The sequence below is a fragment of the Microtus pennsylvanicus genome, chromosome 8, assembly GCF_037038515.1.
Source record: "Microtus pennsylvanicus isolate mMicPen1 chromosome 8, mMicPen1.hap1, whole genome shotgun sequence".
Classification (NCBI taxonomy): Eukaryota; Metazoa; Chordata; class Mammalia; order Rodentia; family Cricetidae; genus Microtus; species Microtus pennsylvanicus.
In genome coordinates, this window is record NC_134586.1 from 34894223 (window position 1) to 34920522 (window position 26300).

The following is a 26300-nucleotide window of genomic DNA, read 5'->3' on the forward strand; positions in this document are numbered from 1 at the left end:
AACCTCAGGAAAAAACTCGATTCCACTGACTCATTTTGTTTGTTTTGAGGCGAGGTCTTTGCTTTGAAGCCCTGACCTGTATAGAACTGACTGTATAGATCAGGCTGTCCTCGGTCTTGTAGTGAGTGATCCTCCTCCTTCAGTTTCTGGAGCAGTTAGAGACACTGTTAGTTAGTGTTTATTGATTATTGATGCGACCCTGTTAAGGAGGGAACAATCAGTGAGTGTATTATACCAGTCCGGCTGTCTGCATCTAGTGGGTTTAGTATAGACTGCTCAAGCTGGATTCAGTGGTGTCTTGTAAAACCATCTACACTCAGGGTTCTGCCTCATGTAGGCCTGACCAGGGCTCCCCAGAAGGAGCCTGGATTCACATATTCACATATTTGACACCTGTTCACCTACAAAGAAATAAGAGCCCGGGACCACCCCCAAGGAAGTGAATTAAGTGGGAATTCCAGGCAGATGTGGTGGCTACCCTTTGAATGGAGAAAGGCCAGTGCTTGTGGACTACCTGGAGAGGTTTTAGTTTCAGGGAGGAAGTGGGCAGGCAGGGGGTGGGGTGGGGTGGGGGCAACGGGCTAGCAAGTTCAGGCAGAAAGCAAAGTTGAACAGGCAAACCTGTGTTCACAAATGGGCTCCCAGCATGGTCTACGTGACTGGGAGACCACACGCTGTGTTCTGCTACTGGATTAAGCCTTAAGCTTTAGTCAGCTGCTTTGCCAGAACCCAAAAGCCTGGGGGGGAGGAGACAACAGCCCCCTTCAGATTCTCTTCCACCAGCTTGTCTTGAGATTACTCTACAGCTTCTGTCCCAGGATGATTACTCTACAGCTTCTGTCCCAGGATGGTCTTTAAAATACACAAAGACACCTTTAGATGCACCCCCAACCCATGCTTCTAGGCATCCCCCTTCCCATCGTATTAAAAAAACAGCCACATAAGATGGTTTTTCGGCTGCCATTCTAGAGCTCAGGCTGATCCTAATACTCCCTGCCACCATGGCATCCCATGAGATCCTTGGTCTGAGCAGAGGATACTACACAGAGTTGATTTCCACGGGAGCAAGGTGCTCAGATACTAGCCTGAGGAAGGAGGCAGCTCTTGAGGTTTCTTCCTCAGGGGCTCAGTGAGACGTCAGGAAGAGCTCAGCAGTGCTAGGGCTGTGCTCTCATTGATCTGTCTGTCATCTGCATTCCTGTCCGTTGATCTACCATTCGTCAGGTTTAAACTCAGATGTGCTTGCACACATACGCAGAGATATAAGCACACAAATCTCTGGTCATTATGTAGCCACTGATGGCGCATCCCCTGGCTTGGAATCATGCTCACTGAATCCCCAATCTGCATTCCTTCTGCAGGGAGCTGTTCTTACTCCTCTATCTGCAGAGATACAACATTTAAAATTCTCACAGCGAGGAACTTCAATGCTCCTACCCATTAAAAACCTACCTGTGAGGATTGAGTTGTCTGTATTTTTGTTCATTTGTTTATTTTTGGTTTTCAAGACAGGTTTCTCTGTGTAGCCCTTGTTGTCCTGGAACTGGCTCTGTAGACCGGGCTGGCCTTGAACTCAGAGATCTGCCTGCCTCTGCCTTCCTAGTACTGGAATTAAAGGTATGTGCAATCATTGCCAGGCAAGTTGTCTGTTTTTTATGTCAAGTTTGGGTATCATTTTTGCTGTGGATCTCTGGCGTCCTCCTGAGGGTGACAGTGAGTAAGGAGAGGAAGGCAGCAGGGAGAGCCAAGGCAGCTCACACAGCACAGGAGCTGCCTCTTGGCACTGTGGCCACCCGAGGCAGGCTTTACAGAGTGACCAGGACCCTGGGAAGGAGTGGCATGATACATCCCCTCGAGTACTGGTGGGCAAGTCAGGTCCAACCAGAGCAGCATGACCTTGGTTAGGGACCCTCCCAGGTCCAGAGGAAGCCTTGCCAAGGCCACAGGGGAGAATAAGACCAACTTTCAAGTCCTCTACATTTATCAGTGGGAGACCAACTTTGGTGGTCAATATTTAGTATTTAGACTCATCTGGAGGAGGAATGGCCTTCCAAGGGTGAGGGATGAAGAACTTTTGGGACTCACTGTCAAAGGCTTGTAAAGACCTTTCCAAGTCTACAGAGGGCGCTAGAGAGATGGCGTAGTCAGTAAAGCACTTCTGTGTAAAAATGAAGATGAATTCAATCCCCAGATGTCGTGGTGTGACCTTGTAACTCTAGTGATGGTGAAATGGGAGGCAGAGAGAGCATCCCTGGCCAGCCAGCCTAGCCTGCATGGTGACATTCTAGGCCGATGACAGACTGTCTCAAACAAAAAGTGGACAGTGTCTGAGGCTGTCCACCAGAGATGGTCCTTAGCCTTCACCACATTTGTGTATACACGCACATACATACATACGTACATACATACATACAATCACCCACTCACCCACCCACCCACAAACTTACACAGACGTATACAACTCAGACAGACCTGAGGCTCAGTTCAGTGCTAGGCTTTGCTTCAAATGCCTGCGGCCCTGGCTTCCAGCCCCAGAACACCTCCCCAAACAACCCCATAGATAGGTAGAGTGGTATCAGGATGACCCACACACCCTAGGTGGGAACCCGGCTTTGACTGTGATGTACTGTGTGTTCTCCTGCTCCAAGCTTTCAAGGACACAAGAGACTGCTGCCCAGACTTCAGAGATCCCAGCCAGTGCACCTATGTGATCTCTCCGATGAGGGGCAGTCTCCTGTGGTTGTCAGCCAGCTCCCTGTGCTTTTCTGGGATGTAAAAGCCTGCCCCTGACCAGTGCATGGAGTGGCCTACTTGGGTTTGTGTCAGGCAGAAGAGAGTTCGAATCCTAGCTGGGAACAATGGCAGGATGTAAGCTCCCCGCACAGAGTGCAGCAGGGACCCAGGTCTCTAGCTTGGCAAATTAAAGGTTCTTGTGGGACACTCAAGGAGCTGGGACATAGGGCGGGGCTCTGCTCTGACGGATGCGTGGCAGCTTTGCCTCTGCCATGTGTAAAATGGTAACAATGGGCTGGGAGGGGCCGAGGGTAGTCCCTCAGATTGGAACCTCAGCTCTGAGGAATGCAGACTCTCACTTGGCTGGACACTTTGACCATGGACCGGGATCTGAATGAGGATGACAGTGAGTAGAACCTAGGGGGGAATGGGTCACCTCTGCAGCCAGCACTGGACGAGATCTGGCTCCACATCACTTGCCTTCCTTTAGCATCTGTCTTGATATCTCTTCCTTCCTTTTTTCTTTGCTCGGGAAAGACAGATGGTGGCAGCCAATAGCCCCTCTATTATATCCTTTAGAGCAATGGGCAGAATGCCACAGTTGCCTCAAGGGCATCTCCCTTCCTATTATATGCCCTGTCCATGTTTGTTTCTCTTTTCTCCAGGTGATAGTGACCCTCCCTCTTCCCCTAATCCAGCCAAAAAGAAGCCTGACCCTCAGGATTTTTCTGTCTCATTCCTAACACACCCTCTTGCCTGTCACAGTCCTGGTCACCCGTCTGTCATTAGCAGGATAGAAATACAATGGGACCTAAGGGCCGCTTAAAACCCAAGAAAGGAAACAGGTTTCAGAGGAAATAGACTATGTTTACATGAAAGAACGTTTGCTTCCTGACTTGGTACAGGCAACGCAGTGGTGGTCGGGGCAGCAGCAGGTGGAGAATTGGGGGATATGGTTCAAATCCTGGCTCCGAGTTAGATTGACTGTGTGGTCTTGGGCCAAGACACCTAATGTCTCCAAGCCTCCATTTCTCCATGTGTAAAAGGAAATTGGACCAGGAGATCTGAGTGTGGGGACCATGGGGTATGGGTACAGTGTCATTGAATTGCTTTCTAGGTAGGCAACGAGGAGGTTGTCACTTTTCTGGGAATCCTAGAGAAGTCTGTGAGCTCAGCATATCTCCATGGACCCTGGGACTGAAAGTCTTCTCATACCCAGTGACATCTTTTTTCTTTAAGCTGTGGCTCTTTAGCAGACTTGGAGTTTACAGATGGCACGTCCCTTCCCACTGTTTAGGCTAGCAAGTCGGGTCTGGATTCAGATCCAAGCTCTGCCTCCAGATTGCTGGGTGACTCAGCTCAGCCCACTCAAACTTTTTGGACTTCATTTTTCAAGGCTGTATGGTTTGAAACAGAGAGCCGAGGGACCTAGGGGTGGGAGGGGGAGGTGTTAGGAGAACTGGAGGAAGAGAGGTCTGAATGTCTCTTTAAAGCTTAAGCAACGATCCAGTCACACACACACTCATGCACACATGGGGTGCTTTGCACACCTAACACTTGTATGTGCCTACTGAATGCCTGCTCTTCTCAGTATTCTAGAGGAGCACCCATGCATGGAAGGGGATGAGAAGTGGCGTGTGATGTGATGGGTAGGTGTGCATTGAGATCCTGGTGCTCTGGAGAGGATACCACTGGGATCCCGTTAAGACAGAGAAGGTTCTGAGCCAGAGAGAATAACATTGGGAAAGAGAAAAGATGAGAGGGCTTCTCTCTTAACTGTGTTTTCCTCACCAAGAACCATTCTTTTCATGCAAAAGAAAATTAGTTTGTGACTGGCAAGCATCTGTCTTTGCAAGGCAAATCTTGGCAGCAGATTACTTGGGGACTTGGAGACAGATGCTGAGGCCCTGGGGACAAGGAGGCAGGGCTTGAGCTATGAGCACTTCTTTCTGCTCTGCCTGTGCGGAGTGGTGGCCTCAGGTTGAACCTCTGGGCCTCATTTTGCTGTTGCACGAGTGGGAACATGCAGCAGTCGCAGCGTGGGGAGGCCACTTCTGTGTGAGCTTAGACAGTGCCATGTGCAACAGGGTGAGGTGCTCAGCCAGACAGGTGCCCCCAAACTCACCCCAATGCCCTGGGGACAGTGTGGCACAATGTAGGTGACCGCCATAATTCTGCTGTGCTCCTCCCGTGGTACAGGAAATGTGCCCTTCTGGGGGTCAGCCTGGAGTCCTTTCTTGTTTGGGTGGAATGGGGGTATAAATTTAGCACTGAGGTACCAGGACAGCCCCAGAGGTCAGGGTCACTCCAGGGTGATGGATGGGGCTTGAGTCACCCACCTTCCATTCTTCCCACCATCCTGTCCCTTTTATTTGGTCTCTAGGAGGTCACGGCAACCACGTGGCCTTTCTCTGTCTTCCCTTCAAGGGATGGAGATTGGTGCCCTAGTTGACCCAAGGCTGCCTGATAGCCAGGGCCATCCCAGGAGACAGAAGTGGCCTTTCTCGCTACACTTGACATTTTCCTTGTTGTTTTCTAGTTTAAAGGAACACACATCAAGATCAGCCCAGGGAGAGAGTGGCTTTTATATGCCAGGCTCAGGGCCGGAGGCTGTCACACACGGTCCCATTATGTGGGTGTCAGTTTCGATCTGTGTGACACCTGGGAAGGCATGGCAGGCATGCTGGAGAGCCCAGGACCATAACCACACACAGCCATGATGGCCCTTGATCCCTTTGACTCTGGATTGGCATATACTCAGCACTGACTTTAATGTTTACTGAGCTCTTGGGAATGACAATGGATGGCCACATGTGAATCCTGGCTCAGAAAAACCCCCATTCCAGCCTCCACCTTCCTGACCCTCTGAGGGCCCTTCCGTACAGGTGACTATTTCCATCAACTGGCTTGTGAGGGTCCAAGGAAGGTGGCAAGATACAGCTTAGCAGCCAACCCGGAAGCCCACTTCACTCCCTACAAAAGCTACACTTATCTGTCAAGGTGCGGCTGCTTTCATGCCAGCAGTGACGCCCAGTAAGCGAGACTGGGATTGTTAAGCCTATGGAGTCCAAACACCTCTCTCCTACCTCTTTATAGAAGACAGTGGCTGACTCTGGCAGCTAAGGAGTGAACTCATCCAAAGCAAAACCTTTCGAAAAGCTTGGGACCCTGCCACTTGGTATCACTGCCACCCTCTTCCCACTGAGAAGGGCACTGCCTTTAGCTACAAACCCACCCCTGCATGTTTTCTGCCTTGAGAAGAAGGATTAGCGATACAGGTAGCTTGTCTCACTATTAGAGAAGAGCCTTGCTCACTTGGAGGGTGTCAGGGAGGAGTATCAGTCTTTATGACATTCTCTTTTTCTCCCGTCACTGTCCCCAGCCACATGTTGCAATCTTCAGCAACCCTAAGCCCTCCCTTCCAGGAGAACCTGGCTGCTCTCCTGGAGAGCGATACTGTAGTCGGAGGCTGCTTGTTCGTTTCCCAGTCACCCAAACTTCCGAAATAATCACACAGAAACTATATTATTTAAACTGCTGCTTGGCCAATCACTTAAGCATATTGCTAGCTAGCTTTTATATCTTTGGTTAACCCATTATTATTATTTTATATTTTACCATGAGGCTCGTGGCCTACTGGCAAGGTTCCAGCTGGCAGCTTGCACCTTTCTCCTCTGGCAGCTCCGTGACTTCTCCTTGACTCCTCCTACTCTCTCTCTCTATCTCTTCTAGCCTGGCTATATTCTGTCAAACCACTGGCCGAAAGCATCTTCTTTATTCATTAACCAATAAAAGCAACACATATACAGAAGGACTTCCCACACCACGAGACCTGGTTAGCATTCTGCTCACCATTTATATTAGCCTAGAAGGAATGGGCCATACAATTTAATTTTGGTACAAGTAACAATCTAGAGGGTTCTCTGATGTTTGTCCTACAGTGGGGATCAGACTTGTGTGTGGTGGGGAAACTCTCTATCACTATGTCACACCCTCAGCCCAATCCAGGGTTTGGAAGAGGCGCCTTCCCCAAAGAATGAGGTGTTTTGTGTGTACCCACCCTCGGTTTTCAGCTTCCCCTGAATTCGCTGCAGATTCTGCCCCATCTCCTTGGCTGCTACAAAGTTTGGCACTGTCCTCTTGGTGTCTTTATGGCAGGTGTGGCTGACCTCAGTTTTGAGGCTGAGAGTCCTGTGGCGCCCCCTGATGAGCTCCTGGAAGGACTGCCCAGCTATGACTGGCTTCTTCAAGGGCGCGGTGAGTCAGAGTGGTCATGGTTTCTACAGCTTCTTTCAGGGGCTCTTGCTGGTTGGGGGGTAGATAGGTCAGTGCTGAGATAGCTCTCATTTCTCCTAGGGCATTGAGAAGTGTGGGGAGTGGGATTTGATAGAGAGTAGGCAGTGTTCTGTGACGCTGAACCTTCTGCTACCCAAACGATACTGGTCTTAAAATTCCTATTCTGTTTGCTGGAGCCAGCCCTTTCTACTTCTCTCCTCTCCTCCTCCTCTTTCTTCTCTCCCCTTCTTTTTCCTCCTCCTCCTCCTCCTCCTCCTCCTCCTCCTCCTCCTCCTCCTCCTCCTCCTCCTCCTCCTCCTCTTCCTCCTCCTCCTCCTCCTCATCTTCCTTTCTCTTTAATAGCACAAGCTGGCCTTAGAACTCACTCTGTAGCCCAGGCTAACCTTAAACTAGCACCAGGCCAGCCTTTTCTTTCACTGCATCAACACGTGTTCTTCTAAACTGAGGTAATGTCTTCCCTCCCTGTTCTCTAGGAGGACAGGTCTTCTTTCCATCCCTAGAGTCCCTGGGAAGGTCCCAGGAGCCTGCCTCTTGGTCCTCAGTCCTGGAGCATAGGTGAGTCTCAGTACATTTCCACATGCTCCTGTTGCCCCATGGGAACTCTCTTTGGAGTGCTCTGACCCTGCCTCCACCATTGAAATACCCTCTGGTGATACACTCCATTCCAGACTCACTGAACCAGATCTCCCTGGGGATATGGCCTGGGAATCTTCAGCGTGTTGGGTTCTTCAGCAGTGGAAACCACAGACAGTATCAGGGCTTTGCAAACTCTGGCCTCTGGGTCAAACCCAGCCCCTAGGCTGTTTTCTGTGAGTCCTGTGATACTGGAGTCCAGGCACAGTCATATGTGTGTACATTGTCCATGGCAGCCTTTGCTCTGCCACTGCGGAGCTCAGTAGACCCATGCCTGTCTGGCTCATGCTGCTCAAATATTGACTCTGGTTCTCTGTTGCTGAAGTCCTCCACCCCACCCTCCCAATCTCTATCTTGGCGGCGGCGGCAGAGAGGGAAGGATGTATACCCTTTTTGTTTCGAGAAAACTTGTCACAGAGCTCTGGGTTCCAGCCAGCTCTGTGCCAAAGGGATGTGGTGAGGCCCCCTCCCAAATGCACCTTGCGGCTCAGCATGTGGCCTGCCTAAAGGAGTCTTCCAGAGTCCCTGTCACTCTGTGTGCATACACTTCTGTTCTGTATCTGCATCTCAGCCCTAGCATGAACCCATGTGACACTGAGTGGCTAGCTCTGTTGCTCACTTAGGACCCTATGCCAGGCCTGGCTGTGCTGGGAGTGGTGAGATTTAGGAATAGGGAGAAAATGGTTTTCCAGGCATCGGGGAGACTGTGCATGTAGGAAGGAGGGAGGTAAAGGGCAGAAGGCTCCTTACTGAGGTGTTTTAGGGTATGACATTAGTAAGGAGGTGCCTGGATCTCAGGGAGAAAGCTTTTCCAGAGAAGGGGCTGGAGAGTACCCACTCCATCACACTCAGGCTGTGGCCTGGGGACCAGCCCTCAGTTAGTGATCGTGCATGCTCACAGCTCTTCTGACAAAGATCCGGGTCCTTGAGGTCATTTAGTCTGTTTCTACCTCCATAGGATGAAGTAGCAGCATCTCTAGACCTCAGTTTCCCACACCTGTAGAAGCAGGACCATTCATCTACTACAGTTTGAAGATGAGATAGCCTGGAGGCTCTCGTGCCGGAGGCTTCATCTCCCGCTTTCCCCCTCACTGAAGGGCTTTGAGTAGTGATGGATCCTGAGGGCACCAGCCTTGTCGTTGGTTTCACCCCTTGTGAAGCACAGCTGCATGGACTTTTGGGAGGCGGTGGAAACTGTTGAGGGTGGATCTTATTGGAGGAGGAAGGTCCCTGGCTCCTTCCTGTCCTCTTTGCTTCTTGTCCTCCAGGGCAGCTTCTATGCACCCCTACAGGTTCCCACCATGTTGCTCTGCCTCACTGTGAGCTCAGAAGCATGGAGCCAAGTGACCATGGAGACAGTCAGCCCTAACTCATTTGTGACCATGGAAACTGTCAGTCCTTTCTCATCATCTTTCCTCCCTTTAAGTTGGTTTTCTCAGGAGATGTTTTTATTTTTTTTAAATTCACAATTTGTCCTCTTTCCTAGGCCCCATACTTGGGCTACTGTGGGTTTTAGGCCTTCAAGAATGTCCTACTTACCCTGAGCACCCTGTCACGTGGTCCCCTTGGCTAGATATCTCCCCCACTGACTCCTTAGCACAGTCAGGCCTTGGATTCTTTGCTCTTCGGGCTTGAGTGTTGTTGCCCTACACGCTAAGGGACCAGTTGTGGCGAGCCCACAGGCCCCTCCCAGACCTCTGCTCCTTTGTCCTCTTCCCAGCAGAGTCCCTGTGGTGACTGAGGAGGTGGCCCGGGAGGCCCTGGTCAGCTTCGTGAACTCTCAGTGTTGCTACAGCAGTGCAGCTGCTGGCAACATCATCATCCAGGAGCTGAGACAGCAAACCCTCTGCAGGGTAGGGAGGCCATACCTGGGGGCCTGGGGACACTGAGCCAAGGGGGCATTGGTGCTGGGGGTGCATGCAAACAGTCTCTTCCACAACTTCCCGATTTTGTATCTAATAATCAGAACATAGGAATCTCATCGTGATGGACAAGTTCACGCGCACTAGGTATTGTGAAAAGCAGATAAGACCATGTCAGACACCACACCCACCCCGCCACGGCGAACTGTCCATCACAATGCAGAGTTGTCCACAGAGTCCGGAGCCAGTACTGGGGATTAGGAGAGGCTGAGATGCTTGACCAAACACCTATGGTTAGATGTGGTAGATCTAGGGTTCGAAGTTAGGTTTGTCAACCAGAAGCCTAGGCCTCCTTGCACACTTCCGTGAGGCACAGACTGATAAGAGACCTTCTACTCCCTTGACCCTGCCTAGACTTCTGTGTCTCCCAAGTCATGCCAGTGCCTTGGAACTGGGGAAATCTCACCTCTGACCTTCAGACCATAGATGGTGCTTTGGTCTCCTGCACACGTGGGGCCCTGAAACAGAATCTTAGGGCATACTTGCTAGTGTCAAACTTTTACTCCAAGAAGACACAATTAAGTGGAAGTCAGCTCATGAGAGTGGATAGGTCCTGGATGTAGAGAAAGAAGGGACCAGCTTGCAGCCCTGTGATCTAGGCAAAGAGCTGACCTCTCTAAGCCTTTATTTTCTCCAACAACAGAGAGAGAGAGAGAGAGAGAGAGAGAGAGAGAGAGAGAGAGAGAGAGAGAGAGAGAGAGAGAGAGACCTTGTCATGAGTCAGGGAGTGCTTAGAACAGGGAACCTGGGGCCTCCCTGGACCATGGGCTAGTATTGCCCTGTACAGGATTTGTCCTGTAGATGGATCTTATGTGGAACTTCATGGGGAGCTGCGATTGCACCGGGTCCTGGCAGCGGTAGTCACACTTTTGTTCCCAGCAACCCATGCGGGTGGAAGCATCATCCTTTTGCAGCAGAGTGCTATCACCAGGAATGGCTGGCGCGGCTTGTGGTGCACTGGCGTTCTCATCTGTACCGAGGCACCGGTGTCCTCATCTGTACTGATGCACTGGTGTTCTCGTCTGTAGTATCGCCTGGAGACCTTCAGCGAATCCCGGGGCAGCGAGTGGACGTTTCAGCCCGTTACCAGTGAGTGAACTGTCTCGACCCAGTTTGCTTGGAAGGGACAAGGCTGGGCCTGCGGGACCATCTCAGGACTTGGTTCAGTCAGTAAAGCTGAATCTGATGTTTGTCTTTGTGTGTGTGTGTCTCAGTTTCCCCACTTACTATAAAACAGTGGGATGCCTTTTATCTTAGTGACTCCCCAGTGCTGACCCTGGAAGGTGATTCTGCCTGGGAAGCAGTTTGCAAGAAGCTAAGGAAAGCCTAGCGGTTGACTTTGACTGTGAAGACAGCATTGGGCTTGGACATCCACCTAACTAACACCCCTAAATTTCTAGACCCTTAAATTCCTCACGAACTGTGCCCTCCCACCTTGCACTCTGGAGTGCTCTAGAGGCGTCTCTCTTTTTTTTTCCTGGGATGATTTTTGTTTTCTGCTGTCCATCTCTAGTCCATTCTTCAAAACCCAACCAGGTGTCACCTTCTCTAGGAAGCCTTCCAGGATTTCTTTTTCCTCTTCTCTCCCAAGCAGAATGCACGAGCCTTTTGAGTTTTCCAGGCCCTTTATGTGGGTTTTCAGTGTGAGAGCATGCTGTCTGGAAGAGGAGGATGGGAGTGGGCTAGAGGGTATGGTAGTGATGGTTCCTGCTCATTGGTCCTTCAGTGTTGCCATCCTGTGCAGACATCTTATACACAAGCTTCACTTTAATTGTCACTGTAATCCTACGTGCTAGGTGCCCATTATTTATCCCCGTGCTAGAGATGAGATGATTAAATTCCAGAGAGGTTAAATCACTTTCCTAGGGTTACACAGCTGGGAAGTAGAGGAGCCAGGATTCAAACCCAGGTCCAAAATGCTTAACCTTAGAAAGCAGGGGAGCCCTGTACCCACTCTTCTGCAACCCAAGCTCATGATGTGCACACCAAGGAGGGGGAGTCATGCTGTTTGGTGGAAAAACAAAGGTTTATGCCTGGTGCCTTTTGCGGTCCTCACGATGACCCCTTCTGTGTCAGACCACTCGGTGGATGGACCGCAGAGAGGTGCCTCTCCCAGGCTCTGGGACATGAAGGTCCAGGTGCCTCCGATGTTTCAGGAAGACACCAGAAAGTTCCAAGTGCCTCACTCCTCTCTGGTCAAGGTAACAGCTGAGTGGGTCATCCGTATTGCTCACTAAATCTGTTTCTCACCTTCCTTCTCTGTGCTTTACCAGGCTTGCTCCCAAGGCCAGCCTAGTAGGCCATGCCTGTGGTAAAAATAAAACCCAACTTAAGAACAGCATGTGTCTTAGGGAGGCGACAGTGCCGTCACCAGCTGGATATAGCAAGTGACAACATTCCTAGGGCAACTGTGTGTATGCATGCTTCCTTGCTTGGTTTTTGCTTGAGAGTAAGGTAAGTAGTGGAGGACTCAATGACATTGGCACGAGCTCAACTCTGAAATGCAGCGGGTAAATGACTTGCTGAGCAAGCATAGGGCCTGAGTTTTTATTCTTAGCACATAGGTAAAAAGCTGGGTATGGGGGCTTGCACTTGTAACCCCATCATTGGGAAGCAGAGACAGGAGGACCCCTGAGGTTCCCTGGCCATCCATCCAGCCTGGCCAAAGTGGTGAGCTGGAGGCTCAGAGAGAGACCTTGTCTCAAAAAGTAAGGAGGACAGTGACCGAAGCAGACACTTAAAAGACCTCTGGCCTCCATATGAGCTGTGTAAACACAAGCGTACAATCCACCCCCCCCCCCCCACTTCACTGAGCTTTTCCTTGGAAGTCAGTAGGAGAACAGTTTTGATGTCTGCTGTCTAGAAATCTGTCTTAGCAGGAAGTGTGGAAACCTGGTGTTTGACTGACACCCCCATTCTCTCTTATCTGACAATTGGCTGTTTTCTCATTAACACTTGATTTAAGAATGTAATTTGACTCCTTGAGTCCTCAAAGTAACCAGACACAGAGGAGCTGAAGAGGGTCACGAAAGCATTTCGCTCGTTTCTGGATAACATGGAAACTATTTCCATTTAGCGACAGAGTCTAGCAGCTTACTCCTTGCCTTTCACAAAAGCGTTGTCCCTTTCATGTGTTCTCAAGACCCACGTGAGTGGGTTACTGAGGCAAGACAGCCTTTGTGGTTTAGTCTGACAGGAAGCTAGAGTATTAGCTAGCTGAGGGCTCACAGCATCCGCATCTTAGCACCCGGGGAAGCCTGAGCTGGGCGGGGATGTTCTAACCTGAGACCTTGGGTTGGCATTCAAAACCTCTTTGTGTCTCCAGCCACTTGGAAGGGTCTTTCCCCCTGATATTTCCCATGGTAGTCTAGGGTTGGGAGAATAAAACCATCCAGGGTTTCCTGTCCTCCTTTCTCCCAAGGAGAATGCATGAGGCTTTTGAGTTTTCCAGGCCCTTTCTGCTTATGTTCAGTGTTGAGAGTATGCTGCCTGGTCCTGCTTAGGGATCTCCACCTAAGGAGCACTCTTCCCTTTCAGGAATGTCACAAATGCCACGGGCGTGGCCGCTATAAGTGCAGCGGCTGCCACGGGGCCGGCATGGTGAGTCATGGGTGGGCCCTAAGAGTAAGTGATCCTGTGTGGGTGTTGGGGTGGACTTAGGGATGGCGGGGCAGGATCTAGAGGCTTCTTGCACCAGGTGTCACCTCAGTGAATCATCTTCCCTTTCTAAGTTTGCAGTTTCCCATCTGTGACTGGGATAGTCAGAATGGGTGCCTCCAGCAACCCTCACTCATGCTTTGATGGTGCAGTTTAGGAATTTCTCCTCTTCCTCGTCACAGGCATTGAGGATCTGCATAGGGCTGGGCCCCGTCAGAGAATGGGTCCTAGGGCCATGCTAAAATGCCTTCCCAAAGAAAGATGAAAACAACATCTGTCCCTTTTCCCAAGGTCCCAACTGCAGACCCAGGCACAATTCCACCTGAGCTTATTCTGGAGAGCCAATGAGTGTTTTGGGGTTCTGAGGGTTGGTTATAAGGGTGTGGATGTGCCTCCCTCAGCACGCTGGCTCTGAAATGCCTTAGCCAGCATGTGGTAACTGTCAGCATAGATGGAGTCCCCCTTCCCAGACCTAGATACTCTAGCACCTCCTTGAGGCAGAATTGCGTATAACAGGCAGTGGAGAGTGACAGGAACTGAGGTGAGACTCTTGTGACCCTCCCCACCCCTCTGTGAGGGGGTGTAAACAGTCAACAATCTCAGTTTGGATGAACTTTTGCAAAGGGGGTACAACTGAACACCCCAAGATGGTGGATGGTTGCTTGACTGTGAGGCCAGTCACTCGAGACAGAGCCCTCTGTGGAGGACAGCCATGAGCTCAGGGAAGTAGACGCAGAGAGGTGAAGTTCACAAGGCTTGGGAGGTGAGGTAGAAAGGCTAGGGTTATCTGCCCAGGCTGCTGCAGCACACTAAGACATCCTGGGTTTACAGAGGCCAGACCACTGGCTCTGGAGGCTAGAAGTTCAAGCCAAGGCTCACTATTTGAGTCTGCTCATCAGACATACATTGATTGCTTGCTGTACCACCATGCCTCTCTCCCCATTCAGACGCCTTCTGGGCCCTCATCTCTCACTTGCTCATGATGGGTCCCAGTGGGCTACCCCTGGCTTTTCTTTCCTCTCCATGTGTCCTCCTGCCATTTGCCTCCTGGGGCCTCTGCAGTCCACCCCTCCACCTCCTGGCCCACCTCCTTGTGATCTTTTTGTTCTTTCCTCCTGGCTGGCTCCTTTCCTCCTCTCTTGCTTTGAACATCAGGAGTCCACCCCTGGGTACTTTCCTAAAAATGACCCGCCATTACCCTGGACTTCAGCTTGTGTACTCTTGGCTCCTTCCAGACACTTGGTTGGAGGCAGGTCTTGGGGCTTTGGAGTAGGGTCCAATCAGAGAGAAGAAGCAGGGATCTATGGACATGAAGTCTTGGAACCCTGTGCCCTGCGTGGTGTAAAGTCACCAATCCTCAAGCCACAAACCACAAACCCAGGGGAGGAAGAGACCTGGGTCAGGGTCACAGGGCTGGGTTGGAAGCTGGTCCCAGGATGGCCTTGGGCACTGCTTCTGGGAGAGACTTCTTCTGAGTCTGGGCGTGTCCACAGGTGAGGTGTTCGTCCTGCAGTGGTACCAAGCGAAAGGCCAGGCAGCCCCGGAGATGCCATATGTGTTCGGGATCCGGCAGGCGCAGGTAGGAGTGTGTTTGCAGTAGGTGGGGGGAGGCTCTCTGTTCTTAGGTTTCTTTCTGGTCACTGCGCAGCTGAAAAGGCCATGGGTCACTGACCCTCTCATCACTGTACCGCCAGAGTCCGTGGCTATTGGGTGCTCTTGGACTTCGTGTGTGGGTGAGCTTGTTTCAGGGCCTGGCATTTCAGGAAATGCATCAAAAGTATGCACGCGTGAGGAGATGGGGCGTGGAGAGGCACTCTAAGGAACACCAGCGGGAAGGGCCAGTTTAAACTCTGAGCCCAGGCTCTGGGCAAAGCATTCTTTATATAACTCAGAGCAGGGCCTAGCTGTAGGAGCTGTTTAGCAAGTCGGTGGACCGACTAAGCAACCCAGAACATTCCATCTCTGCCCTTGGGGCTTTGCATACAGTGGGCTATGATGTCTTGGAACTCATGTCCTCTCAATATGTATAAACTGTGGAAGGGAAACAGAAAACTACAAGGAGAGAAAATGTTTAAAATTAGATTAGTTAATGGCTGAGCCTCACTGGCCAAGGTTTACTGTACCTTCTACCATGACTAGTGAATAATGTCTTTGGGTTAGAACATTCATTTATTTCATTTTTCAAGTACAGCAACCCAGTTAAAATTGGCTGTGGCAAAAGAGTACATTTATAGTACAGTCTAAGAAGATATTTGTGTCATGGTATCAGGTCTGGCTAGATCCAGGTGCTTAAATAGTGTCACCAAACTGGAGTGGTGAGGGGACCAGGTTAAGTAGCCCACTGGGAAGGGACATTCTTCTGAAGAGTTCCCAAAACTTTGTAAGGTGGTTCTCCTCGTATTGACTTGGGTCCATGTATTGGTTGCCAGACAGATGGAATGAGGTAATCAGCCAGGCTGAGACCCCAAGCTGGCCACAGAGGGTGGGAACAAAAAGCCGCGGAACCAAGTGGCCTGGGCATGGAGAGGATAGACTCCCAAGGGGTTACTCTAGCTCAGCAGTCAGAGGAGGGAGAGGGTGACAGTGGGCAGGTATTTGTCTTCTATTGGAGAGGGTTAGGAGCAGGGGCCTCTGGAGACACAGGAATGCTGTTATCTGTGACCACAGGTGCAGCACCTGCTCTGGGAGGGGGAACAAGACATGTGCCACCTGCAAGGGAGAGAGGAAGCTGGAGCACTTTGTCCAACTGGTCATCATGTGGTAAGTGACACCCAGGGGCCAGGCCTGGAGGAGGTGGGGGGGTTGTTGCGGATACAGAGAACCTCCTCCTCCTGGGGGCTTCTCCCTGGTCCAGGAGGGAGCAGCGGTGGCTGGAGAGAATGCAGAGTGGCTTTGGCTCTGAGCTTACTTTTATTCTCATCTTTCAAGTTACTACTCCTACTACTTTGTGTGAGTGTGAGCATGCTCAGATGTGGAAGTGCGTGCGTACAAGTGAAGGCACTTGGGTACCGCGGCCCTCATGTAGGAGTCGCTTCTCTTTCCACCGTATTAGATCCTGATATTGAACTCAGTTTGCCAGGCTTGGCAACAAGTGCCTTCACCCCCTGAGCTATCATCCTGGCTCTAGCTTTGAGTTTACATTGTCATCATCACCTGCCGGGGCAGCAGCCATGGGGCCCATGAACGCTGATGCCCAGGATAAAACCGTGTGCATGTATCCGTGGTCAGCCACGGATGTTCTCCTATTACAAAGTCCATGTTCTGTCCCTGGCCTGGATAAATGGTAGGCAACTAAAGGTACATGGGGACTGACTCCTTGCAGGCCAGGGCCCTGAGCTTAGAGAGGCTGTGCACTAGCTCCAGCCCCCCTTTACCACCCTGCTTAGGTGTGATGATCAGTGATTTGAAGGTGGGGCCGATTCCCTTTCATTCCCTCCTCCAGGAAGAACAGCCTGTTTGAGTTTGTGTCCCCACACCACCTCCACTGCCCCGGGGAGCTGCTTGCCAAAGCCAGAGGAGAAAACCTCTTCAGGGACGAGAATGCCACGGTAAGAAGGTGCAAGGAAGTTGGCATCCTGAAGACTAGCTGGAGCATCTGATCCTCTGTGAGCTTTAGGGCAGATGTGTATGGTGGGGACAGAGCTGCCCAGACAGAGATGAGGCCCTTGGGTGACCGTGAGTGTAGTGTAGTGTCAGGGCCACGAGGTCACTGGCCCCCTGCCCAGGCGGTGGGATGTTGAGAGGATGTGGAAAAGGGCACCCGGTTGCCTGTGCTATGAGCTAAAGGAGGAGCTGTAAGGGAGGCGGGGCTTGTCTCCACGTGGGAGACGATCTCGAGTCAATGCTGTATGAAGCTGCTAACCTGCTGCTTGGGGTTCTGTGCAGTTCATTTTGTGTCCCTGAGACACACAGTGGGAAGCTTCAATATTGGTGTGATACATGACCCATGTGCTTTAGTCCCAGCTTTATCTCGCTCAGCACACAGTAGGACCCCAGAAAGGGTCTTTTGGAAAACATGAGCTGCAGGTGGGAGTGTAGAATCTCTGCACCCCTCCCCTTTGTCCTGGACGCCCTGAGCTAATAAACTGATGAATGAGGTCTAAAGAGTTTCCCTCAGCTTGCTGCGTGGCCTCGGAGCCTTTCCCCCATCACCCTCTGGGCCTACTCTTCTGCCTAGTGGAGTTGGCCCTGGGATCTTCCATAGCCCATGTGGGGGTGCTCTGAAAGAGAAAGTGAGGTGCTCTGTCTCTCCCCAGGTGTACCCCATTGTGGACTTTCCCCTGCGGGATATCTCTCTGGCCTCCCAGAGGGGCATTGAGGAGCACAATACCGCTCTGGCCTCCCGGAGTGCGCGCATCCTTCAGCAGGTGAGGCAGGGAGAACTGAGGACTGAGGATGAGGGCTTGGCTTGGGGCTGCTTCTCTGGTCACTCAAAAGAGGCGGGAATGAGGCTTTACCTTAAGGAGTGAGGGTGCGGAAGATCAAGAGGGAGGGAAATGCACAGCCCAAGAAACTTCAGGGTTAAGGCAGTGTGCTGGAGTTGGGGGCCAGCATATCACACTAAAAAGGCAGGAGGGACCATCAGTCACTGGGAGAGAGGACTGGGGACTCATTCACAGGAAATGAGTCCTAGTGTGATTCTAACTCCCTCATATTCAGAGAGCCGGAAGGAAGAAACCCAGTCAGTACCCAGATCTCAGGCCGGTGCACTGGTGCATTTTGGAAATTCCTCTTGTGGCCACTAGGTGGCAGTGGAATCACCATCTCTGCAGCATGGCATAGCCATAGACTAGAGTTCTTTGGGTCAGGAGAGATTGCTCAGTGAGTCAAGTGCTTGTTGCTCAAGCATGAGGACTTGAATTCAGATCCCAAGGTTCCACATAAAGATCCTCTGTAGTGACACTCTCCCCGGGGGTCCAGGCCGCTCTATGATGCTCGCTGCCCAGCTTATCTGGTTCAGTGAGGGTCTGTGTACTGATCTCAAGGAATACCCAGTGCTTGAGATTGGTGATGGGGAACCTGGGCCTTTCAGGCAGGGCTTAGATTCTGGGTCTCCTGCATCCTCATGTGATCCTGGCAGCTGCGGCATCCTGGGGCAGCTGGGGCATCCTGAGGTAGCTGGGGCATTCTGGTTCAGTTGGGGCTTCCTGAGGCAGCCTCTTCATATGTCTTCTTGGCTGGTTTCTTCTCTGACTGCTGCTGTGGGCTAAGGGTTTCCGGGTGCTACCCTGTGGCACAACCTGCTTTCGTTTCTATCTTTCCCAATGAGACCCAGCCCCACTTCCTGTTCTCTGCACATCTCTCCCGCTGGAAGGAAGGAGAGAGAAAGCAAACATGCATGCTTTAAAATGAACTGAGACTACCTGGGATCTGGAAGGGGACTAAAGTGAGCTTCAGGCACTGCAAACTCCATTGTCTTCCAGGGCCAGGTGGTCACCTGGGTGGCCCTCTGAAGATTCAGTCTCTACTCAGCTCTGTGTCTGCACATAGCAGGGAGCTCTCAGACTGTCTATCATCCAGGCATTTGCATGGAACCTTCCAGCTTTTCAACATCATAACAAGAATCTGAGCCAATAGTCTCTGTGGTGTCCCCTGGTCCAATCTGAGCCCTTGGGTTATTCTTATAAATGCAAGCCCAGAGACTGGAAGGAATTTCTTAAGAGGAGCAGTTCTTTTGTTAGATATTCTGGAAGTTAGTATAGGCTTTTGGGGATCTGGGGTGGGAGACTTGGGACCTTGTCAGTAACCTAGACACTGCAGGACACACCCAGTTGGCACCTGTTTCTCAGTTCTGGCACTCTCTGGAGGTTTGACCTAAATCTCCATCCACTGACCCTCAGTGTCTGAAAAGTCATGGGGTTGGTTCTTATCTCAGTTTGGGCTCTTCAGAGCAGCCCCGAGAAATGCATATATGAGTGTCATTTACTGAGAAAAGGGTGCTTGAAGGATAGGGGAAGAGCTAAGAGGGAAGCCATGTCAGTTACAAGGCAGCCTCAGTCTGATCCCAGTCTGATACCCGAGTGGCTCCGAGCTTCAGTCATGCCCCAATGCCAGGAGGCTGGGCTGCTGCCTTCTTGGCACCATCTGCCCTGGACATGGAAGGTAGGCTTTATAGCCCTCAGAGTTCTCTGCAGAGAACTGGGCTACAGGGATCGGTGCTCGGATCTGGGGTGGGTGCAGCAGCAGGCTGTCAGGAAATGGGATTGGGCAGGGACGGATCCCCCACTGGTCTCTGAGGGCTTTGGCATTGGGTGAAGTGCCATGGTGGTTACCTAAGTAAACCACAGTCTGGGCTTGGCCACCTGTTCCCCATATGTGAACTAACGAGATGAGGGATTGGTAAAAGCAGAAAAAGATTTACTCCCTGCAGCACGCTGGGAAGAGGCATGCACAGAGAAATCTAATGACTTTCTACCTCCAGGTCTGCCTTTGGAACCCCGACAGACTTTAGGTCCTGGTCAAGGCGTGGCCCCACCCATCACTAACCCACCTCTTCTGCAAGGTGCCTGACCTGCTGTGTGACTCCTTGGGATCCACTGTGTCAATAGTCTGCCAGGGAGGGACACGAGTGTCTGGCCAACATAGCTCTACTCCTGTTGTGACAGTCTGGCTTGAGTAAAGGAGTCCCAGATGGGACATCACCTTGGGCATGGCAGGAGGCTTTAGGAATACTCGCAGAGTGGCCAATGTGAGTCCTTTCACAACATGCTGAACTAAATGATACGGTATATGAGTGACTGGTGCGGCCTCTAAAGCCTTCCTCCCATGACAAGCTAACCTCAAGCAACATAATCCACCGTGGAAAATCCTGGAGCTGGAAAGAGCAAGGCAAGAGATGTGCACATTAAAAAAAAGTATTTTTATTTTTAAGGGGACAGAATGGGTGAGGTCACATCTGGGATCCTCTTTTCTAACTGGCCTTTGGTCCTGATTTGATCCCGATTGAGCCAGAGCCAGTGGTCCGTGACAGTGTTTTATTCTTGTTATAGACGATGGGGGAGTGGAATCTAGTCATGAGGAGGTGGCAGCCACCACAGTGAGCACAGTTCCAGCAGCTGCAAGTGAATAGCTAGAATCCTCTCCATTGTGGAGTACAGCCAAGAAGCACACACACACAAGCCGTCAATTACAAGAGGACCGTCTTCTGAAGGGCTGAGGGCTTGGGTGGTTTGTGGGCTTAAATCCAGATCTTCTGAGCACACAGTGGATAGAGGCGGGGATGCTGCTGCTTCTTGTAGAAGGGTCTAGAAGCCAAAGTGTTCCTGATCTTCTGCCCAAGCCTCTGAGCAGCAGCCTTGGCTCCTAATTTCGTGTGTCTGTTAGTCCTTATTTACAAGGCTTTGCATATCAATTTTGGTGGGAGTGTTTTGGCTTCTGCCTTTGATTTCCAAAATGATCATTTGTGTGCCATTGCTTTAGGCTGATGAATATGAGTTAGTTTTCTGATTTCATTTGGCACCCCAACTTTGAAAGACTTACATCATTCCACATATAAGAAAGTCAAGGTCTGAGAAATGGAGCTCAGCACCACACAGGAAGGGTCACGGAAGTTTCTAACCCTGTTCCTGGGCAGTGTCCTATGCTCCTAGGTCCTCCTCCAGGGCTCTGCTCTGCCCCAGTATTCCTTGGGGACTCAAGGACAGTTAGAAGAGAAAGCTGAGCAGCCATTTGATGGTTTCTGATGGGAAGGGCTTCTAGGGAGTGAGGAAGGTTTGACCCCTAGCTGTCACACCATTTTCTTGTGTTTGGAATTCTATGCCCGAGAGTGGGTTGTGGAAGCAGCATGAGCCAAAGGCACAGGGCAGACCACAGAAATGCCCCAGGGACATGCTACTTTAACATCTGGAGAAGCCACAACTGTATACCAGCTATGGGTTGCCCTTGCCAACAGCCCAATAGTACCAGGAACTAAAGATGACAGGGGCCCCCTCCTTCTACCCCAGGAGCCCCACTTCCTCCTTCAGCAGAGCTGAAGTTTTGAACTAACTGCTCAGAGAAGGGGCTGGAGTTGAGGTTCTGAGACTGACTCTGTGGAAGATAGAGAGTCTGCTCCCTCTTCTGGGTGCGGGGTGGGGCGCTGTTTAGGAAGAGGCGAATGCTGGGAGGAGATATGAGCTTGACAAGGGGACTGCTAAGGTGAGGGGCCCAGGTTTGCAGTGTTTGATGTTCAGGACCCAAAGTCGCATGAGCCTTTTGTTTTCCTATCTGCCAAAAGGAGAGCATTTGAGAAAGACTCCTCTGAGGCTATGCTGACACACAACTGTGGTGGTGGCGGAGGGACATCTGGCTAGATAAGCCTCACAGAATCCACCAAATGCTGGCATTTCTCTGACATTTTATCTTAAAACCAAAATCAAAATCAATAAGCTACTCGAGACATTTCTCGGCTGGTTTGGATATGAAAGTATTGAAAACAACTTTGTTCTTCACCCTCATCCAGTAGCTCATGGAGACATTTATGCTTCTGGAAATGTCTTGGGGCTTTCTTGAGGTCCCCTGGGGATACCCATGCCTCACTTCCAATATCAGACAGTGGCTGAAGATAAGTCGGTTTTCCCAGGGCGTAGACTGTGGGAAGGAACAGTGATGGGCAGTTAGCTGTGAACTTGACACATCTCGGATCACCTGGGAAGAGTCTCTCCCAAAGAGATTTTGTTTAGATCAGGTTGTCCTGTGGGGGATTGTCTTGGATTGTGTCCATTGAGATGAGAAGACCCATCCACTGTGGGCAGCGTCATTCCGTAGGTTTGAGTCCTGAGCTGTGTGAGTGTGGAGACGGATGACAAACAGGAAAAGGCAAGCATTCCTTAGCTGTTTCAAGTTCCTGCATCGGCTCCCCTCTGAGATGAGATGGACAGTAATGTGGAGTTAGGAGCCCAAATAAACCCATTCTCCCCTGAGTTGCTTTTGGTCTGGATATTTATCACAGTGTCAGAAATAGAACTAGCATAGGAGTGCAGCAGGAGATGAATTCAGATGGTCAGCTCCGGACATCCTGTGCACCCAGCACGTTACCCCACAAGCCTGGGGAAGCTGATGCTGCCTCGTAAAAAAATGAGAGACTAGAGTGTGACTCTGTGTTTGGCCGTTTGTTTCCTCAGCGCCAGACCATCGAGCTGATCCCCATCACAGAAGTTCACTACTGGTACCAAGGAAAGACTTCTGTCTACTACATCTATGGCACCGACCACCAGGTATACGTGGCTGACTACCCCAAGCGATACTGCTGTGGATGCACGATCCTCTGATGGACAGAGCTGTCCCCAGAGTCCACCGGTTACATCTGACAAGGGGACAGCGGTGCTCTTTAAGTTTAGTTGTGTTGGTGGATGTTGGACAACCCAAGCCCTTGCAAACTCCAGAAGACTTTCTGAACAATTGGTTAATCATCTGTCCAGACTCCACTTCTGATGGGGCTCAGCTGGTGGAGCCCATGTTTAACTTATAAGAATTCTCCTAAGCAACTTCCTGTAGAATAATGAAGAGAAGTAACATAAATGGTGGGGGCTCTGCCTCCTCCCAATCTAATACCCCAGTTGTATGTAGGGTCTTGTATTGCTGATCCCTATTTTAGTCTGGATTCTGCTATGAGCCTTGGAGCATGCTCAGAGGTATAGAAGTGTTGAAATGTAATTACAGATTGACTTCTGCCCAGCACTTTTGCTTTCTGTCCTCTGGGCTGGAAACACTGCTTTAGCCACTGCTGAAATAGTTCTGTTGTACCAATGCCAGGTCTGAGGCTTCCCTTTGAGGTTAGAAGGCTGGGGCGGTTCAAAGATGGGCGCCCTAGTCATCCGAAGGCCACTTCCATCTGGAGCTGCCCACCAGGCTACCCCCATCCAGTCTGGGTTTCCTCACAACATGGAAGCTCTATAATGACTGTCGTTCATGGATACCATGATGGCTGATTGATGTTGACTGTGAACTTGCCAGAATCTAGAATCACCCAGCAGCCAAACCTTTGGGTGTATCCATGAGAGAGTTTCTAGATTAGACAAATTGAGGTGACGATGTCACCCATCTTGGCGGTGAATAGCTCCATTTCATGGACTGGGGTCTTGGACTGAATTAAGAAGGGGAAAGTGAGCTGAGCACCAGCGTTCCTCTCCTTCTACTTCTGGAGCACAGACGTAATGTAACCAGCTGCCTCATGCTCCCACTGCCGCACCTTCCTCACCGTGACAGACTGCACCCTTGAACTGTGAGGAAAAAATACAATAAACTCTTCCTTCCTTAGGTTGCGTTTGTCAGGCATTTTGTTGCAGAGGACTTGAAAGGTCACCAGTATGTGTGCTCAATTGAAAAATAAGAGGTCTCTCTCCAAAGTTCAGAAAACCAAACCAAAACACACCTGTGTTGGAATGGTGGGGTCTAGCTGCTGACCCCTGTGGTGAGCTCATGGGATGGGTTTCACGGAATGTTTTCTTTTTGAGAAGATGTGGTTTGGGATCAGAAGATGTGAACTGGATCCTACTGTTGGAGCTGGGCAGGCAGAGGGAGCTCCCTGTAGACCCAAATGCTGGCTCAGCTTTGGACAGGTGTTCCTGGATCCGGAAGGCCACCATGATCCTGACTGTGAGGAACCAGAGGATTGTCATTTTATGATACCTGTCTTTGAGTTAGAACAGGTGCTTAGCAGAAACAGTGGCCTCTACACCTGTTTCCCTATGGGCCGTCTGGAACTCCCACTTAAAGTCAATCTTACCTGCATCATGTGTCCCTACCCTTCAAGGACAGGCCCCTGGGAGGGCGATGGGGGAGACAGGGATGCAGAGTGTTTGTGCCATCTCTGCTACTGTTTGAGCCCTGGATTTCCCCGTGCCTGTTTGGCTATTTCATTATTTCCTGGACTGGGCGAGTCATACCTTGTGAGGTCTGGATGGGCATCCTGGTAGGGCTGATGAGAGCAGCACTGTTAACAGTGGGCTAGGTAAAGCGACTCCAGCAGGAACTGGGCTGGGTAGTCAAGGCGATAGGAGCCTGGTGGCTGAGCTGAGACTAAATCAAGTGCTCTCCACATCCAGACTTTGGCTCCTGCTCTGGCTGCCTGCTGCCAAGTCTGTGAGCTCTACAAGGCTGGAGGGACACACTCTTATGCTGAAGGGCATTGGGGCATGGGCAGCAGCTGCTCTCTAGGGACAGAGTCTTGCGGTGGCACGGAAAGAGAGAAGTCTCCAGGGCAGATCTCACGTCTTCTGGAGCACCACCGTACTCTAGTGTGGCAAGCTATTGGCATTTGGTGGGTGAAGGGCAGGCAAGCAAAACTTCAGTTGCTAATCCCTTGGCATATGTCATACAGCTTTACATATACATATGTCATATGACATATGGCATACAGCTTTACAGTATACATATCCCACTGGTGTTGAAGTTCAGTATGAGTAAACACAGAAAGCTCACCAGCTATTTCTTCATAGAATACTCATTTTCCCATAGTGCTCAGCTCTGTTCTCTTGAGTTGCCCCTTTACCTTGTTTGAATTACCAGATCTTTCACCTCATTTCAAATATGTGCTCATATATGGGCACAGCTGTGCTTATTCCTGCACCCTCTGTTATGCCTGAGCACCTGCATGCTGAAATGCATGTATTTTTATAAAGGGATTTCTTCTAATCTCTCCTTTGTGTTCAACATTGGATGCAAGTGGGCTATTGTGTTTCTTTTCTCCTTGCTCTGATCAGATACCTGACAAGCTGCAGCTTCAGGGAAGAGAGAGTTATTCTGGCTCCCTGTTTGAGAGGATACAGTCCACCACAGTGGGGAAAGCACTGTGGTTGGAACAGCCAGAGAATGAGGTGACTGGTGATATCACCTATCAGCCAGAAAGCAGAGAAACTGTGTTGGAAGCAGAGGCCACTCTAGCCTACAAGGTCCATCCTTGATACCCACTTCTTCCAGCAAGAACCCATATCCCGCAAGGTCCTACAACCTCCAAAACCAGCGTCCCCAGCTGGGGGCCAATCGTTCAGGCACACAAGCTTATGTAGGATGTTTACAGCCATACTGGCTATGAGTGTGTGTGTGTGTGTGTGTGTGTGTGTGTGTATGTGTGCGCATGCACATGCGTCTGTATTTGGGGGTGAGAAGGAAACATCAGCTGTTTAAGGCTGATATCCAATGATTCAACTATGCTATTGGTGTAATAAGTCACTAAGAACATTTTACCTGGAAGAAGGTGACTTCAGAGGGACACTCAACAGTTGAGCAGGAGAGAGAAAGACAGAGACAGACAGAGACTAACACACAAACAGACAGACAAAGACTACACAACACATATATATGCAGACACACAGAAACATAGACAGACAGACAGTGCACACACAAACACACACATACACACACAGGAGGAGAGAGAGAGACAGGGGGTTTAGCTTGTTTTCTAGGTCTTGGTACCCAGCACATGGTGTGGTCAGTAGATGTTTCCTCCTCAGACCCCTTTGGAAAACCCTCAGACAAAAGCTCCTAGAAGTCTCTCCTTGATGACTCCAAATCTTCTCAAGTTGGCAATGAAGATCAACCTTCACAAACAGGCACACACAGGTTGATAAAACAGATCCCATGGGTAGGAGACACCCTGTCTTCTATTGCCCTTGAACCTTCAGGTCCAGGAGCCCAGCTGAACGCATCTAGACTGGAATCCCTTGGGACCTCACTGTTTCCAGGACAGCTTTGTGAATCAGGAAGATGGACTGTGACTAAATCCTCCACAAGGCCTTCCTGCACGGTCTTTTGTGGTTGTTCCGTTTTGAGAGAATCCAGCTGTTGGCACAGGCTCATTTTCGGCTTGTGACAAATGTGGAGAGCCTGACTGCGGGGTCTCTGGAGGGCTGACAGCTTCGCTGTAGTCTGTCTGGAGCAGAGAGCTGGGTGCATCCACATGTGGGTCCTCTAGCAGGTTCTCCAGATGGGCGCTGTCGGTGTTTCTACAAGTTCAATCCCTTTCCCTTATCACCTGACAGGACTGAATCCTCCAGCTGAAAGAAAGATTGATTTGGGGATGGGAAAGGCTGTGCTAACCTTTGTGGCCAAACTTAATCTCTGTGCTTTTGGTTACTTTAG

At 50.7% G+C, this 26300-nt stretch overlaps 1 protein-coding gene across 2 annotated transcripts; it reads left to right on the top strand.

Moving 5' to 3' along the window:
- The first annotated feature begins 3038 nt into the window (after nucleotides 1-3038).
- Nucleotides 3039-23526, top strand: Ssuh2 (ssu-2 homolog). Of its 2 annotated transcripts, none has more exons than XM_075981994.1 (12): nucleotides 3039-3139; nucleotides 6892-6990; nucleotides 7503-7584; nucleotides 9383-9515; nucleotides 10613-10673; nucleotides 11661-11785; nucleotides 13122-13184; nucleotides 14735-14820; nucleotides 15909-16001; nucleotides 16684-16789; nucleotides 17498-17608; nucleotides 22343-23526. In XM_075981994.1, exons 1-12 carry the CDS (start codon nucleotides 3079-3081, stop codon nucleotides 22487-22489), a joined length of 1167 nt encoding a protein of 388 aa, XP_075838109.1. In that variant the 5' UTR covers nucleotides 3039-3078; the 3' UTR covers nucleotides 22490-23526. The 2 variants fall into 2 exon arrangements, with proteins under 2 accessions (XP_075838109.1, XP_075838110.1); XM_075981995.1 differs by having other exon boundaries at nucleotides 9386-9515.
- Nucleotides 23527-26300: the final 2774 nt, after the last annotated feature.

Excerpts from the sequence above, each read along its gene's own strand:
- Ssuh2 (XM_075981994.1), top strand. The coding sequence starts at position 3,079 with ATGCAGACTCTCACTTGGCTGGACACTTTGACCATGGACCGGGATCTG. Across the intron at positions 7,585-9,382 it reads TCCTCAGTCCTGGAGCATAG|CAGAGTCCCTGTGGTGACTG; the intron begins GTGAGTCTCAGT and ends TCCTCTTCCCAG. Across the intron at positions 16,790-17,497 it reads TCAGGGACGAGAATGCCACG|GTGTACCCCATTGTGGACTT; the intron begins GTAAGAAGGTGC and ends GTCTCTCCCCAG.